Source organism: Typopeltis vanoorti, chromosome 4 (genome assembly GCF_054136105.1).
Source record: "Typopeltis vanoorti isolate ZY-2024b chromosome 4, IOZ_Tvanoo_1.0, whole genome shotgun sequence".
NCBI classification, from domain to species: domain Eukaryota; kingdom Metazoa; phylum Arthropoda; class Arachnida; order Uropygi; family Thelyphonidae; genus Typopeltis; species Typopeltis vanoorti.
The window spans coordinates 97,711,447-97,729,746 of record NC_143552.1 but is presented as its reverse complement, the minus strand read 5'-3'; the positions used below and the strand labels follow the sequence as shown (position 1 = coordinate 97,729,746).

Here is an 18,300-nt window from a genome sequence, read left to right as displayed (position 1 = left end):
TTTTTATATATGGGTACTATGAGAGCTCTACTCCAATCATCGGGAATTCGTCCCTCTGTCCAGGCTTTCTGAACTATGCAGTACAGTCACTGTAAGACTTTTATACCACCATACTTCAGCATTTCTGGTCGAATATCATCTACTCCTGCTGCCTTTCCACATTTCAAGCCTTTGATGGCTTTTTCTACTTCAAGTATGGATATGTATTCCTGACTGCATGCCTGGTCAGTGTTTTTTATCACAGTGCTGTCATCACTGCTTGTTTCATTTAGCAGTTTTTCAAAGTAATTACTCCATACTTCAAGGATTTCTTTTTCTCCTGTTTTCATGTCACCTTTATCATCTCTAACTCCTTTTACAGCACTCTTTCCTCCATTCCTAAGCTTCTTCAACAACCTCCAGAATATTTTGCCACCTTCTTGATATTTATTTTCTATATTCTTGCCCAAGTCCTCCCATGACTTTTGTTTAGCTAGTTTTACACACTGTTTAGCTTTCTTACATTTGTCTCTGTATTCTGTAAGAGTAAAAGCTGACTTATTTGCCAGGACCTTTTGATATGCTTTCTTCTTTTCCTTCACTGCCTCTTTAACTTCTTGTGTCCACCAGGGAGTTCTGATTTTTTTATCCCTGCACACAAGCTCACCACATGCCTCTCTGGCAGAATCAATCAATGTTTTCTTCAGAGTTTGCCACTGAATCTCCAAGGTTTGATTCCTGTTCTCAAACTCTTTCATTTTCTTTTCAACAATCTTTCTGTATTTTAGTCTACAGTTCACATCAACTTTTATTCGCTTTAAAACTTTCTTACATGTTATTCTTTTCAATATGAAATTCAATTTTATCCTGCTCAAGACTAAATAGTGATCACTTCCAATTTCAAATCCTCTGTACACTCTGGTGTCCTGCACCAGGGAGAAAACATCACTATCAACAATAACATAGTCAATGAGACTTTTCTTATTCCTAGCCTCTTCTCTCCATGTGAATTTGTGCACATTTTTATGTTGGAACATGGTGTTAGTAATAACCAGTCCATGTCCTGTGCAGAAATCCAACAGATATTTGCCATTATTATTAGCTTTGCTCTTTTCTCCAAATTTTTCCAAAATATTTTTGTATGTCTCACAATCATTTCATACTCTGCTATTTAGATCCCCAACAAGGACCAACTTTTCCTTTTTCATTGTGTCAGTTGCTTTTTCTAAAACGTCAAAAAAGTCTTCCACTTCTACCTTAGTAGAACCTTCTGTGGGACCATAGGCACAAATAAGTCTCATTGTCCATTTCCCCATTCTCATATTTGCCCACATTACTCTACTTGAGACTGACTGCCATTCAAGAAGATTAGCCTCGTATTTTGTGTTGAATACTATGGCTACTCCTTCTTTTACTTGATTGTCATTGCCTGAATATAACATTTTGTATTTATTGCTCAGAAAGATCTCACCAGTTTTGGTCTTTTTTGTTTCAATCACCCCTATTATGTCGATCTGGTACTTATCTAATTCCTCAGCTAGCTCCATTTCTTTGCCATTCAGGCTTCTTACGTTGATAGTACCGATCTTTAACTCTGGTGATGTTGAGTAGGGGTTTGTTTTCAGATTTGTTCCAGTAGCTGACTTTTCGCTGTTGGCCCTGGTTCCCTGGCAAAAACAACGGGGGCCTTGTTTAACCATGCGACGCCCCAGCCGGCATGAAATTTTGTCATTTTGTACCATAGTTTTTTTTATTTTGGTTTAACCAATAAGAATACAATTTGTTCGGCTAAACCCAAATTGCCAGCCATCCTCGTTCGTTCAGTATCAAAGCAGATACCCAACAGGGTGCACCACGAGAAGGTGAGGATTGGACATTAGGTCGGAAGCCCTGGTCGGTTCTCCGCATTCCTTTAAAGGCTATGTGGAGGTCTCCTCTCAGTTATACAGCTTTGACCCTTAAGCACCCCAGGTTTGGTGCAGTCTGCATTAAATGCAGCTCCAACATTGAGTATACTAGCCGTAGCCCTCACAGCACATTGACTATTGCTACAAAATGAATTATATAAAATACTATTGAGCGGTATTGTATTACAAACAAGAAAATAACAGTTTTTAGATAAATATATAAAAATTTAAGAATGGCAATAATAAAATAGAAACTTTCATTTTATACTGGAGGGACTGCAGCCCTTAAGGACGAACTGCCACTGATAATAACCCATGTTTTTAATGTTAAGTGTTTTATCCTTGGTTTTTTTTAATACTTTTTTTGAACTTTTTATTCATTTCATTTTGATTAATTGTGTTTGGTATGTTTGGCAATCTTAGATATTCAGCCATATCAACACCTTTTAACCCCTAAGCACCGTGGTCTTCATATTTCTTTACAAAAACTTCGGCAGAATTTGGATGCCATGTACGATGTGACAGTCATATACACAAATACTAAAGGAGAAAATGCTGAACGAAGAAGAGCCCCTTCCATGTTTGGTAAGCAAATTACAATCATAACTAAGTAATATATATATATACATACAGTAAAATCCCTTTTTTACACTTTTCAGGGGACTGATGGAAAAAAGTGTAAATAGGGAAATGTAAAAAAAAACATTAAAAAAAATCTAAAATGATTTACTTCTAGTATGTGAGTCTACATACTAGATTACAAAATTTAATAACTGAAAATAAATGAATTTACAATTACTTGCATTTGTCTATTTAAAAAAAGTTTTAATTGTTGATTGTTTTTGCTTTTCGTTTTTTTTTTTTTTTGACATAGCGCCAGATTGCTTTGCATTGAATCAATACTTGACCTGTTTTTTACTATCATGTTCAAAGTAGACACGGAGAGTCCAAGATCTTTTGCTAAATGCACGTGTTCCAGCATGCCAATCTACAAGTTGCAGAATTGCCATCTTTTCTTCTACCGAAATACATTTTCTGTCTTTTTTCTCCATGTTACTAACATGGATACTCCATCAGCGCAACTTGAAAGCAACTTTCACATGCTAAATTACGTAACAGAAATTTTGCAATGTTAATTCGTACTCATCATCATCATGATGCGTATCAAGGATTTAGGTCTAGCATGGCCTGTTCCATTAGAAGTCATCATTGAATCGTTTAAGAGGACATCCTGGTTTTCTTTTTCCTAACGGCTTGTACTTTAAGGCTTGTTTTGGTAATCTTTCTGTTTTCATTCTTTGAACTTATTCCATCCATTTATGTTTATATTTTTTAATTTTTTCTATTACAGGTTCTTCGTTTAATTCTTTCATAATTTCTTCATTTCTTTTGTGATCAAATAGGGTATACTTCAGTTTTTCTCATAAACTTCATTTCTGCTGTTGTTAATCTTTGTTTGTCTTTTTGTTTTATTGTCCAGATTTCGCTTCCATACATTAAGACTGGTAGGGCTAATGTATTGTATACTTTTAGTCTGGTTTGTTTTTGAACTAGGTTTGGTTTAAATATAGAGTTAATTACACCTGTTATTTTTAAATATTTTGCAATTTTTACGTTTATATCTTTTTCATTTTCATATGTGATCGTGCATCCTAGGTAATTAAATGAATTCACCTGTTCTAAGATCTTGTTATCTATTACTATTTTAGTTCTTGCTGGATCTTGTCCTTTAAAGGCCATAGTTTGATTTTTCTGTTGATATTATCATACCATAATCTTTGGATATCTCATTTAGATCTAAATTAGCTTTCTGTAGTGTATCTTCAGAATTTGTAATTATTATTTGGTCGTCAGCAAAGAGGGGAGTGTTTAAGTTTACTGTAGGAGAAAGTTTAATTCCTTGATGTAAATTTTTATTCCATTTTATTATTATTTCATTTAAGTAGATATTAAAAAGAGTTGCTGAGAGGGGACATCCCTGTTGGACCCTTTGGTTTATCTCTCTCGTATATGATAGCTCGTGATTTAATCTTATTTGTATTTAATTATTTTCATAATACTTTGATAGCTTTTAGGATATTATTTGGTATTTCTCTTTCTTTTAATATGTTAAATAATATGTTTCTTTTAACTTTGTCAAATGCTTTTTCAAAGTCAATAAATGCAATATGTGTTTCTAAATTGTATTCTCTTCTTTTCTCTATTATTAATTTTAGGCAAAAGGCTGGGTCTATACATGATCGTCCTCTTCTAAATCCATTCTGTACTTCTGAAATAAAGTTTTCGGAATATTTCATTAGTTTGCTATTTTAGATTCTGCTATATATTTTGTAACAGGAATTTAGTATACTGGTACCTCTATAGTTTTTAGGTTCATCTCTTTTACCTTTTTTAAAGATAGGAATCACAATTGCTTTTTTCCATTCTATTGGGGGGATACCAGTTGAATAAATTTTATTTAAAAATAATAAGAGTCTCTCTTTGAATCTTGTTCCTGCATATTTATATAGTTCTGAACCTAGTTTATTTTCTCCAGGTGATTTTCCATTTCTTGTTTCTTTCAGGCTGATTTCTAATTCTTCTTTAGTTATTTCCTTTTCATTTTCATTAATTGTTTGCCAGTTGTCTTTTTTAAAATATTTGTCTGTCCACAATTCTGTGTAGTAACTTAGAAATTCTTCTAATTTCAATTCAGTGTTTAATTTTATGTTTTCTTTTGTATCTGCATTTAAGTGTTTCAAAATTTTATATACATTGGGTCTTATTTTATATAAATCGTGTTCTAAATTAGAAACAAATTTGTTCCATGATTCTCTGTCTTTTTCTGACTTCTCTTTTAGCTATGGCTCTTATTCTTTTATATTCTATTTCATCTTCTAATCTTTTACTGCTTAACCATTTGTGATAGGTTTCTTTTTTCTTTTTGATTATTTCTTTCATTGTATCATCCCAGATCTTCAGTTTTTTCCTTTTATTGAATTTTTTGGTCTTCCCTAAGCTTTCATTTGCTGCTGCATTTAGTATCGTTTTTATATTAAGCCATTCTATTTCTTCATTTTGTTTTATTTTATCTAGATATTGGTTAATTCTTTGTTCATATAGATTGTACATTTGTGTCATTCAATAGTCTAGTTTTATAAACAAATGTTTCAATTTTTCTTTCTGTTCTTGTTACTTGTAGCCATTTAGGTGGTAATCTTAATTTTATTTTCACAAGGAAGTGGTCACTGCTTATTTCGTATCCTCTGTGAACTCTAACATCTAGTGAAAATTTTGATGTCTTTTCATTTAATATAAAGTAATCTAATATTGATTTTCTTCCTCTTGCCCCAAGTATATTTATGTATGTCTTTATGTTTATAGAAGGAATTCATTATTTTTAGGTTATTATAAACTACAAAGTCAATCAATTTTTTACCATTCCTGTTTAGAGTATGTTCTCCATGTATTCCTATATTATTTTTAATTTTCATGTTTCCAATTCGTACGTGTCAATTTGTACTGTGATTGAAAAATCACGGTATTGCTCATCACTACATTACTGCTGCAAGCGTGCAAGCCACCGTGTTGGCGGAAACGAAACTACAGCAGAAAGCAACGCCATCTGGGAACAAATGCGCAGATTTCCACAGAAATCGATTCGAAAATCAGTATTGCCACCTGAGAAAAAAAACGTATTCTTATTGGCTTAAACCAATATAGAAAATGATGGTACAACATGATAAAATTTCATGCCAGCTGGGGTGTTGCCTGGTTAAACAAGGCCCTTGTTGTTTTCCCCAGGGAACCAGGGCAAACAGCGAAAAGTCAGCTACTGGAACAAATCTGAAAGCACACCCCAACTCAACATCACCATAGTTAAAGATCGATACTATCAACATAAGAAGCCTGAATGGCAAAGAAATGGAGCTAGCTGAAGAATTAGATAAGTACCAGATCGACATAATAGGGGTGACTGAAACAAAAAAAAAAAAGACAAAAACAGATGAGATCTTTTTAAGCAATAAATACAAAATGTTATACTCAGGAAATGACAATCAAGGAAAAGGAGTAGCCATAGTATTCAACACAAAATACGAGGCTAATCTTCTTGAATGGCAGGCGGTCTCAAGTAGTGATGTGGGCAAATATCAGAATGGGGAATTGGACAATGAGACTTATTTTCGCCTATGGTCCCACAGAAGGTTCTACTAAGGTAGAAGTGGAGGAATTTTTTGATGCTTTAGAAAAAGCAACTGACACAATGAAAAAGGAAAAGTTGGTCCTTGTTGGGGAATCTAAATAGCAGAGTACGAAACAATTGTCAGACATACAAAAATATTTTGGGAAAATTTGGAGAAAAGAGCAAAGCTAACAATAATGGCAAATACCTGTTGGATTTCTGCTCAGGACATGGACTGGTTATTACTAACACCATGTTCCAACATAAAAATGTGCGCAAATTCACATGGAGAGAAGAGGCAAGGAATAAGAAAAGTCTCATTGACTATGTTATTGTTGATAGTGATGTTTTCTCCCTGGTGCAGGACACCAGAGTGTACAGGGGATTTGAAATTGGAAGCGATCACTATTTAGTCTTGAGCAGGATAAAATTGAATTTCATTTTGAAAAGAATAACATGTAAGAAAGTTTTAAAGCGAATAAAAGTTGAGCAGCTCTCAGATGTGAACTGTAGACTAAAATACACAAAGATTATTGAAGAACAAATGAAAGAGTTTGAGAACAGGAACCAAACCTTGGAGATTCAGTGGCAAGCCTTGAAGAAAACCCTGATTTATTCAGCCACAGAGGCATGTGGTGAGTTTGTCTGCAAGGTTAGAAAAATCAGGACTCCATGGTGAACACAGGAAGTTAAAGAGGCAGTGAAGGAAAAGAAGAAAGCACATCAAAAGATCCTGGCAAATAAGTTAGATTTTTCTCTTAGAGAATACAAAGACAATAAGAAAGCTAAACAGTGTGTAAAACTAGCTAAACAAAAGTCATGGGAGGACTTTGGCAAGAACATAGAAAATAAATATCAAGAAGGTGGTAAGATATTCTGGAGGTTGTTGAAGAAGTTTAGAAATGGAGGAAAGAGTGCTGTAAAAGGAGTTAGAGATGATAAAGGTGACATGAAAACAGGAGAAAAAGATATCCTTGAAGTATGGAGTAATTACTTTGAAAAACAAGCAGTGATGACAGCATAATAGTAAAAAACCTGTGGAACAAGTAGAACATTTCAGCTACTTAGGCACGATTTTTTAGTAAAGATGGTAAATTAAATATGGAAATGGACAACAGAATCAACAAAGCTGGTATAATAGGATGTCAATTGAATAAATTCATATGGAATAAGAGAGAAATTAGTCGGAACACTAAATTAGCTGTATACAAGACAGTGTTCAAACCAGTTTTAACTTATGGATCTTAGAGCTGGATCAGAAGTAAAACACTTGACCAAAGACTAGAGACTGCAGATACGAGAGTATCTGCAGTCTCTAGTCTTTGGTCCACCTGAGAAAGATTAGAGGCATGAACAGATGGCATCAATGGCAATATCATATTAAAAACGAGGATATTAGATAAGAACTTGACATTGTCAGCATCCAGGAATGCGTTAGCCGAGCTAATCTCAGGTTGTATGGTCTCTTGAACAGAATGGGTGAGGAAAGATTAGCAAAACAAGTGTTCTCTGCCAGGTTGGCTGGAAAATGACCCAGAGGAAGACCAAGATATAGGTGGATTGATACGGTACAAAGTGCCGTAGATGATAGAAATATAAGATCTGATAATGTTGGAGTCTTGACAAGTAACAGACTGGTTTGGAGGAAAATTGTAGATAGGAAGTTAGTAATGACGTAAATTTTTCATGTAGTACTATCATATCCTGTACACCCCTTGAGGATACATGTCAAGAAATTGATGATGATGATTATGAATAAACTGAAAAAGTATACAAAAAATAGCTTTGCTATTTTTGTGCAGATATAGACATTTCATAACAATACATTCAATGCCACCTTAAGCTTCCATCTCCTTGGAGTGATGACATTATATATATATATATATATTCATGAGTTGGCAGTCATTCGCCTCACATAGGTGTGTTACAATTTTAAATGTTTCGGAGGACAAAAGAAAATCTGGAGAAATCTTGAGTATCTACTGTACTGCAAACTTCAAATGAATTAAAATGGTTAATAGGGTTCACATTTTAAAATTCAGCATATTTCAAACTAAATGAAATGAAAATCATGAACTGTTTCATAGCTGGGAAGAATGGATGAAATAGGATATTGAATCATCAGAAAACTTGAAGTAAATCACAGTTATTTGAAAATTTCTTAAATGATAAACTTAACATACTAGCAAACTATTTTAACATGGATTTCATTTGTCATTGTTCTACTAGTATGAAATGAGAATATTTGATACATGATTATATACTGTTAGAAATTGATGAATTTCATAAATATACTGTTATACATATTATGAGTCTTAGCATAATTCTATATAATGTAATGAAAGCACTATCCTTTGGAAAGATCTGGGTTCAAATTCCATTTAGGATTCCAGAACAGTTATGAAGGGTTTTCTGCTGAGTAAATTGACCAGTCTGTGTGAGGCAGGGTTTTTCTTCCCAGAACTTTAGTTTTTGCATCTTGCAAGACAGCCATTGAACATACACATATGCAGAAGACTAAGATTATGGCAATAGGATTAACTGCGATATCATAGCTTTAATTAGGTGCATATGAAACTGTATTACTTGGCATTAACAGTGGAAGATAAGCTAAAATATTTAATTAACTGGAATGACAAGATTTGAAACAATATAACTAGGAGGAAACATCCATATTACCCTGAATTAGTGAGTATCTATAAATTATAAACAAATAAGGATAGATTGTCATTTCAAGCACTACAAATTGAATTCCCTATCTGAAACTAAATTTCTTTGTTATTACAGTGGAATCAAAACTCATGCTAGTGCTTACGTGTCATTCTGTCATAAAACTGTTTCTCTTTGTTTTTGTCAAGGAAAGACAAAAAAACACACACATATGTGTATGTGTGGGCATAATTGTTATTACTGAAGCAAAGTGGACCAAAACAAGTGAGATTCTTATAATAGCTATTAGGTGACTTAAGACAATTACGAACAAGAAAATAATCATCATCATAAAATTCCTGCCATGTACCCCCAAGGAGTGTACAGGATATGATAGTACTACATGAAAAATTTCCATCATTACTAACTTCCTATCTACAATTTTCCTCCAGATCAGTCTGTTACTTGTCAATACTCCAATATTATCAGATCTTATATTTCAATCATCTAAGGCACTTTGTACCGTATCAATCCACCTATATCTTGGTCTTCCTCTGGGTCGTTTTCCTGCCAACCTGGCAGAGAACACTTGTTTTGCTAATCTTTCCTCGACCATTCTGTTTAAGTGACCATACCACCTGTGATTAGCTCTGCTTACGCATTCCTGGATGCTGACAATGTCAAGTTCATTACTAATATCCTCGTTTTTAATATGATATTGCCATTGATGCCATCTGTTCACTCCTCTAATCTTTCTCAAGCCTCTCATATCTGCAGTCTCTAGTCTTTGGTCAAGTATTTTACTTCTGACCCAGCTCTCAGATCCATAAGTTAAAACTGGTTTGAACACTGTCTAGCTAATTTAGTGTTCCGACTAATTTCTCTCTTATTCCATACGAATTCATTCAATTTACTTCCTACCATACCAGCTTTGTTGATTCTGTTGTCTATTTCCATATTTAATTTACCATCTTCACTAAAGATCGTACCTAAGTAACTGAAATGTTTTACTTGTTCCACAGGTTCATTGTTCACAATCTTCTTCTTCTTCTGCAGCTTCTCCCACTTAAGTGGGGTCACTGTTTATTATGAGTCTCCTCCACGCCTTCCTGTCTTGGGCTGTCACCACATCCAACTTCTTCATCTTCAAGTCCTCTTCTACCAGCTCCCTCCATCTCTTCTTTGGCCGCCCACGCTTCCGCCTTCCGGTTCATTGTTCACAATGCAGTTGATATTTTCAATGATTCTTGCCTATTTTCATTGTCTTTGTCTTTTTATTGCTGACCTTCATACCATATCTGTTACAACAGTTATTCAATTTAGTCAGGGAATCTTGCAGACTTGTAGCGGATTTATTTATTTTGATATCAGGTTTAATATCACTTTCCTTCATAATGTGATCCATATAGATAATGAATAACAGAGGGGATAATGTACATCCTTGTCTCACACCAGATTTAACATTAAACCATCTTCCTATACTTCAATTCTAACTGCTGACTTGCAACTCAAATAAAGACTAAGTATTGTTTGATATAATGGCCCATTGACACCATATAACTACAGCATTTTGAATAACTTTTTTCTTGGCACCTTGTCATATGCCTTTTGCAGATCTATGAAACTTTTAAGTTTCATAGATCTGCAAAAGGTTATAACAAATATAATAGATTAATATAAAATTAGTTTATTATTAAAATAGATTAATATAAAAATAGCGAAATATAACAGATTCCCACGTATAACAGATAAAAGTGAAACTTTTATCTGTTATACGTGGGAATATAACAGATCTTTGTTATATTCCCACGATTTCTCAACTATTTGTCTTTCTAAGTTTGTATGTAAAATATCTTGTATATAGTGCAGTTGAATTCCTTTATATTTGTCCTTTATATATTATAATGTACAGTATATTTGCTTGTTTATCTCAGACCAATTTTGACCTTTTCTCTACTGATGAAGATCTCAATGATGCTTCACTGAAGATCATAACTTTTAACTTCTAAACTTTTCTGCCTAATAATGAGTTCAGCATTTCTAGAAGCACTTGAAATATTTGAGACTGTGGATAATTCAGTAGTTTCACCTTGTAATGCTGCCTTAGAGTATCAAACCTCAAGACATGACTGTCAAGACAATTCAATTCCAGCAATGCAGCTTACCCCCTTATCTGTATGCACACACACACGATATTGCAAAAAATCATTCATTCACCAACCCTTCTATTTTTTATTGTTTGTGATTGTCGCATGATATTTCAACAAGACAAGTAGTCCTTTTCTTGACATTGCAAAGTTCATGTCCAGTGTAGTCAGTTCAGTGGCATGCATAACGTAAAAAATAATAAATAAATAAAGTGCGTTACTCTATTTGAAAGACAACCTTACATAAGTTGATTATAAAATAGTGATCTCTTGACAATGCAGAGCTTCACCTGACCAGTTCTTGAATGGATGGGCTTTAAGTTGACATGCTAGCCCTTTCAAGAACAACACTATAACTCACTGATGAGACCTCAATAAAGGTTGAAACTGGTCTGGGTAGTGACCTTCTCTCATAATGTTGAACAATAATACAGCTCCTAGGAGCTAAGTTCACATTATGGGTAAATATCAAGAATAGTGATCGGATCTTGCTCCACCTTTGACACGAGTTGCCTCAGCTTGCACTACCTTTAGGGTCAGTTGCTGCAGTATCCAGGTATTTGCTTACGCTTGGAATCGCCGAACTTTATATAGTTTCTACTATATTCGGCTAAGAAACTATATGGGATGTAATATCCCTTAACTTAAACACTATAACTTTAACCATAGTCAGTTGGCCTGCAAATCAGTTTTTCACCATGACTATAATTGTTGAGCAGTCAGTGTAATCATAAACAATTATTTTATAGATGGCAGGACTTCATTAGTTACCCATAAGACTAGAATAACATAGTATTAGCAGATCACAAAAGAGAAAGTGAAGGTGAATGATAAATGCATTTATGTGAATCCCATCCACAAAAAGTTTAAACTTGTATATAGTATATCAGTACCATGGCGGATGGGCTAAGGGTTAGATAATCCACTAGACACGGGACTTTTCAAGCCACTTCAGGACTTCATTAAGCAAGAGGTCTTGAACTAAGCTTGCAATATAATAACATATTAGGGGATGAGTTCTAAAATTCAGAACTAGCTGGGATGGACAAGTGAATAATGTCTCTGCATTACATCCAACAGGCTATGGATTAGAATCCTACTGTGGCACAAATATGAAAGATGGTCCCATCACTTAAAGTGATTACCCCTTATTCTTCTTCTCTCTCTTCAGTTATCTATGTGGATGATGATGAGGCCGAATGAACTCTTTCCATTTCCATCTGTCCCTGGAGAGTCCAAACAATTCTGTCTAGTTTGGTGTTGCTTGTTGTGATTTGGTTTTCAGATCCTCTTTTATTTTGTTTATCTATCTAATTCTGGGCCTTCTTTTGCCTTCTATTGTTGTATACAGGGCTTAAGTTGGTAATCTTTCTGTTCCCATTCTAGTCACATGACCAAACCATCGCAGTCTTCTTTCTTGGATTTTGTCTATTATTGTTATTTCTTGTTTTAGTCGTTTCTTTATGTCTTTGTTTCTTTAGTCTATCCAGCAGAGATACTTCAAATCTTCTTGGCCAACCCATTTCAGTAGTTAATAATTTTTTCTCTAGCTTTCTTGAGATTCCAGCATTCACCTCCATAGAGAGGTATTGGGAGGATTGTTGTCTCATAGATTCTTACTTTTGCTACTTGTTTGATGTCTCTTGGCTTCCATATTTTATTTAGTTGTCCAAAAGTTTGGGATGCTTGGCTAATTCATCAGTTTATAACTTTATAAATACTTTGGAGGAAACAAAATACCATATTAGGGCTTTAGAACAAAGTTCCAGATTATCTTAAAAGCTAATCTATCTGTGATACTAAAATGGTTATAGGTTTCTGTCATCTATGGGTAAGATTATCATTTTAAAAAAAAATGTAGAAATGGTTGTAAGGTGTAGTTAGATTTCATGGATGAATTGGGAAGTAATTTAAGATTAAAAGTGTAAAATAGATATAAAGTAATATAGTGTACAGTAAACAGACAGCTATAATGAAACAATGTTCTATGTAACAATATTGTTTTTAGCTATGTTTTGTGAACAACAGGAAGTTTTAAAAATTCTCAATAGTAACCTGCACTTACTAGCTGAGGCCATCAAACTCTGCATTTTAGTTATTGTTCATTTTTCACTTCCACCAGCCTTCAGTTGAAAAATTCTTTTGTTTCGTTTCATCTGATAGGATTCAAACACACATCTTTCTAAAAGAATTGTCACTTTTTTTTTTTGCAGATTAACAAGCGAGGACACTGTGCTGTAACACATTCAGTTATATGATTTTCATCTCTCCAATTAAGAATTCATTTTTTTCCCTTGTCATCTAGATGACCACACTTTTCCACCAGTAAGACATACATTCCAATGAGTGTTTCTCAAAGTGTGGTAATAATCCAGCCTAACACTGAGGTCTGGATTCATAATAAACTTATCATGATAACAGTCACTTCTAATTTATTTCTTATTATTTTCATCACCTTTTTTCTTTTCTTTTTAGCTTTACTTTTTTTTTTCTTTTAAGTTCCTTAAAATTGAATAACAAAACAGGCTTGTAAAACAATCACTCGAACAAGGAATGCTGAAATAAGGTATTTATTTACTAATAATTAAATTAGTGAATTAAAAAAAAATAATGGTGATAAGTGCTCTTAGATACCCATTGAACTCATCATTGAATACCAGTGTCTCTAGCCTTTTTATAGTTTACAGCTGTTTTGTAAACTTTATTGGACCAAGCTTTTCATTCATTTTTCAGTTTATTAGAAGTCTGTTAAAAATAGATATTATTGTAATGTATGGAATAGTACATGGTTCTGTATTGTGATATGCCAGATTATTTTTGAACTCAAACAGTTATTATTTGATGAACCTAATGAATGAAAATTAATATCACATGCATGTAACATGCTATTTGGCTATATATATATATATATATATATATAAGAAGTTTAACAGCTTCTCTTCTAGAAATATATTCAGCTCTCACTATAACAAACTAGTACACTCAATATAATAGTGAGAGAATTTTTTGATTTTAAAAAAAAAAAAATGTTTAAGCCAGATTCCCATGTGTTAAAGATATACTAAGGAAATTCACTATACCAAACCGTTTTCTATAATAAACTATTCCTTTGGTCTCTATGAGTTTGCTATAATGAGAGTTGACTGTAGTGTAGGTTGTGGTTAATCCTCATTTAAATTAGGAAAAATTATTAGCATTCACCTTTGAACAATTACATTTTTCTTTTCTGTGTTTTATAGAGTTTGTAACTGGATGTTGTAAACAGGTACACATACATGTAAACCGAATAGACATAAACTCTATTCCAGAAGATGAAATAGAATTGAAGATGTGGTTACATTCTGTTTTTCGCAATAAAGATAGGTATGGACATCATCTAAACCTCAAATCTTTGAACTTAAAAGTTGCATTATTAAATTTGTTTATTCATTATATAATTTATTAAGTCAGAAGATATATATATATATATATATATATCATCATCAAATTCCTGACATGTATCCTCAAGGGGTGTACAGGATATGATAGTACTACATGAAAAATTTATTTCATTACTAACTTCCTATCTACAATTTTCCACCAAATCAGTCTGCTACTTGTCAAGACTCCAACATTATCAGATCTTATATTTCTATCATCTAAGGCACTTTGTACCATATCAATCCACCTATATCTTGGTCTTCCTCTGGGTCGTTTTCCTGCCAACCTAGCAGAGAACATTGTTTTGCTAACCTTTCCTCGCCCATTCTGTTTAAGTGACCATACCACCTGAGATTAGCTCTGCTAACGCATTCTTGGATGCTGACAATGTCAAGTTCTTTCCTAATATCCTCATTTTTAATATGCTATTGCCATTGATGCCATCTGTTCACGCCTCTAATCTTTCTCGGGACTCTCATATCTGTGGTCTCTAGTCTTTGGTCAAGTGTTTTGCTTCTGACCCAGCTCTCAGATCCATAAGTTAAAACTGGTTTGAACACTCATGTATACAGCTAATTTAGTGTTCAGGCTAATTTCTCTCTTATTCCATATGAATTTATTCAATTGACTTCCTACCATACCAGCTTTGTTTCCATATTTAATTTACCATCTTCAGTAAAAAAAAGTTGACATTTTCAACGATTCTACCTATTTTCATTGTCTTTGTCATTTTATTGCTGACCTTCATACCATATCTATTACAGCAGTTATTCAATTTAGTCAGGAATCTTGCAAACTTGTAGTGGATTTATTTAGAAGTATAACATCGTGCACATAAAGCAAAGAGCTGACATTAACATCTCCAATTCTGATATCATGTTTAATACTATTTTCCTTCATAACGTAATCCATATAGATAATGAATAACAGAGGGGATAATGTACATCCTTGTCTCACACCAGATTTAACATTAAATCATCTTCGTGTACTTCCTTCAATTCTAACTGCTGACTTGCAACTCAAATAATGACTAAGTATTGCTTGATATAATGCCCCATTGACACCATATAATGGTAGCATATTGAATAGCTTCTCTCTTGGCACCTTGTCATATGCCTTTCCAGATCAACAAAACTTAAATATAGATCTTTGTTATATTCCCATGCTTTCTGAACTATTTGTCATAACGTGAAGATCTCATCCTGAAAGCCTCTATTTGGCCTGAATCCAGCTTGTTCTTCACCAAGCTTTTCTTCCACAATTTTTCTCAAGTTTACTGGCATAAATTTTGTTTGGAACACTCAGTAGGGATATACCTCTGTGATTATCACATTCAGTTTTATTTCCCTTTTTATATATATGGGTATTATTGGAGCTATACTCCAATCATCAGGAATTTGTCCCTCTGTCCAGGCCTTCTGAACTATGCAGAGCAACCACTGTAAGACTTTTATTCCACTATACTTCAGCATTTCTGGTCGAATATCATCTACTCCTACTGCCTTTCCATTTCAAGCCTTTGATGGCTTTTTCTAATTCAAGTATGGATATGTATTCCTGATTGTTTGTCTCTTGAGTGTTTTTTAACACTGTGCTGTCACTGCTTGTTTCATTTAACAATTTTTCGAAGTAATTACTTCATACTTCAAGGATATCTTTTTCTCTCGTTTTCATATCACCTTTATCATCTCTAGCTCCTTTTACAGCACTCTTTCCTCCATTTCTAAGCTTCTTCAACAACCTCCAGAAATCTTACCACCTTTATTTGCCCACATCACTCTATTTGAGACTACCTACCATTCAAGATTAGCCTCGTATTTAGTGTTGAATACAATGGCTACTCCTTCTTTTCCTTGATTGTTATTGCCTGAATATAACATCTTGTATTTATTGCTCGGAAAGATCTCGCCAGTTTTTGTCTTTTTTGTTTCTGTCAACCCTATTTTGTCGATCTGGTACTTATCTAATTCCTCAGCTAGCTCCATTTCTTTGCCATTCAGGCTTCTTATGTTGATAGTACTGAGCTTTAACTCTGGTGATGTTGAATTGGGGTGTGTTTTCAGATTTTTTCCAGTAGCTGACTTTTTGCCATTCACCCTGGTTCCCTGGCGAAAACAACATGCCAGCTGGGCGATGCCCCAGCTGGCATATAATTTTGTCATGTTGTACCATCATTTTGTATATTGGTTTTAGCCAAAAGGAATACAATTTTTTCGGCTAAATCGCAAATTGCCAGCCCATCCTCGTTCGTTCAGTATCCAGGTAGATACCCAGCAGGGTGCACCACGAGAAGGTGAGTATTGGACATTAGGTCAGAAGCCCTGGTTGGTTCTCCGCCTTCCTTTAAAGACTACGTGGAAGTCTCCTCTCAGTTATACATCTTTGACCCTTAAGCACCCCTTAAACATATATATGTGTGTGTGTAATCAGTTGTCTTTTCCCTCCATTGTTAGAAAAAAGTATTACTTGAAGAATGATTGAATGATATATAAAGTCTAGTGAAAAGGGAATTGCTCCTGTATAATCATCTCGCAAGGCAAATAAATTGAATGTATAAAATTACCTATTAAAATTTATCTTAGAAAGAATACTGGCCATAAAATATAAGTTAATATTCTTGAAGGAAAATATAATCACAATATTTGTAAGAACTTTTAAATTTAGTTATTGAAGGTTTTATGTTTTTTATTAGTATTGAATAATAGAGCGAAAATTGTATAAGGTTGAATAAAACCTTTCTTCTCCAAATTGCTTTGTTACTTAAAAAGTTGGTATATGTCCAACTAATAATTTTCCACATTTCAAACATATTAAAGTAAGTTTCATGGCTTACACATGTAACAAGGATTATGTAGAATTTATTTCATCCAACGTTACATGGACATTGTCAGGGAGAGAGACTGTTAAGTACATTCAAAAGATGAATCAAAATAATGAGTCATAAATCATCCATATATTAACTCATGTCTTGGTCACAGCTGAAGTATATGATGTTACGCTATTCAAAGGAATTTTTTTGTTTAATCTATGCAATTGAATTGTAATAAATTGTGTAGATTAAACAAAAAAAAAAATTAAAAGTAATTATTAATTAAAAAAACATGAACAATTAACAGTGATCACTATTAATTATTATCACTATTAACTCAAAACTTCGATATTGGCATACAGTCTGATCAGTTAAGGTTCGGACGATTTCTCAGCTTAGCATGTTTCAAGGAAAAGATGATCGAATGTGAACTTGTTGGAGTGAAGAAGCTTTGTCTGGTTCCAAAGAACTCTATCTAGCAGCAGAAGAAGCAAGGCCAGACTTATCAGATTGCAAAATTGTAATATAGTCTTCAATTCTAATCAAGACAGAATGGCCAGTCTATCCAAAATAGGAAAGATGACATGAGCAGGGTACTCGATAGACACCTAGTAAGGAAAGAAGTGGTAATGGATCCTTTGTTGATGATAGGAAGGAGGACAGTTTCCTAGCTGGGTTGAAGGAAGCATATAGATTGAGTTTCTGAAAATCCGAGGTTCTTTTAAGGTAGAGTATTAAAATTCTTTTCACATCAAATTGTAGTCCTTCTACTAGACTACAATCCATCACATTTCCTGATCACTGTTTATCAGAATTGGCATAATATTCTGTTAATGTTCTCTAAATCTGTTTCAGATGCAGCAGCTAGTCATCACTCTTTCACAGTTCAACTGCAAAGTCAAGTCTTCCTCTTTGTTCATTTTCCCTCCTTTAGAATAGCTTTCTATTTATTTCTGACTGCATAGCTAACATCCTTGATTTATAATTTGTACATGGTAAATTAACTTGGAATAAGAGAAATTCTACCTAGATTAATTTGAAATTGAACTTTAATTTTACATGTATATGAACATCATTTATATTAATGTGCATATTTAAACAATCCATAACGTCGATTCATGTAGCTTTTATTTATTTTTTATAGTTTTGAGTTATCAGATGAACATGTTCGTATTGGTTAATTTGCATGTGTTGTGCATGTAGTGGTAACTTTCTTGATCTTGTAAC

General features: G+C 33.7%; 1 protein-coding gene across 3 annotated transcripts in view; it reads left to right on the top strand.

The window, feature by feature from the left end:
* The window catches only part of LOC150107532 (1-acyl-sn-glycerol-3-phosphate acyltransferase epsilon-like), a 104,227-nt gene that overhangs the window by 72,214 nt on the left and 13,713 nt on the right, over positions 1 to 18,300 (top strand). For all 3 annotated transcript variants that reach the window (XM_090391933.1, XM_090391932.1, XM_090391931.1), the window contains exons 7-8: positions 2,310 to 2,471; positions 14,084 to 14,207. In XM_090391933.1, the coding sequence (XP_090248059.1) occupies positions 2,310 to 2,471; positions 14,084 to 14,207 (286 nt within the window). The remainder of the gene's footprint in view (positions 1 to 2,309; positions 2,472 to 14,083; positions 14,208 to 18,300) is intronic.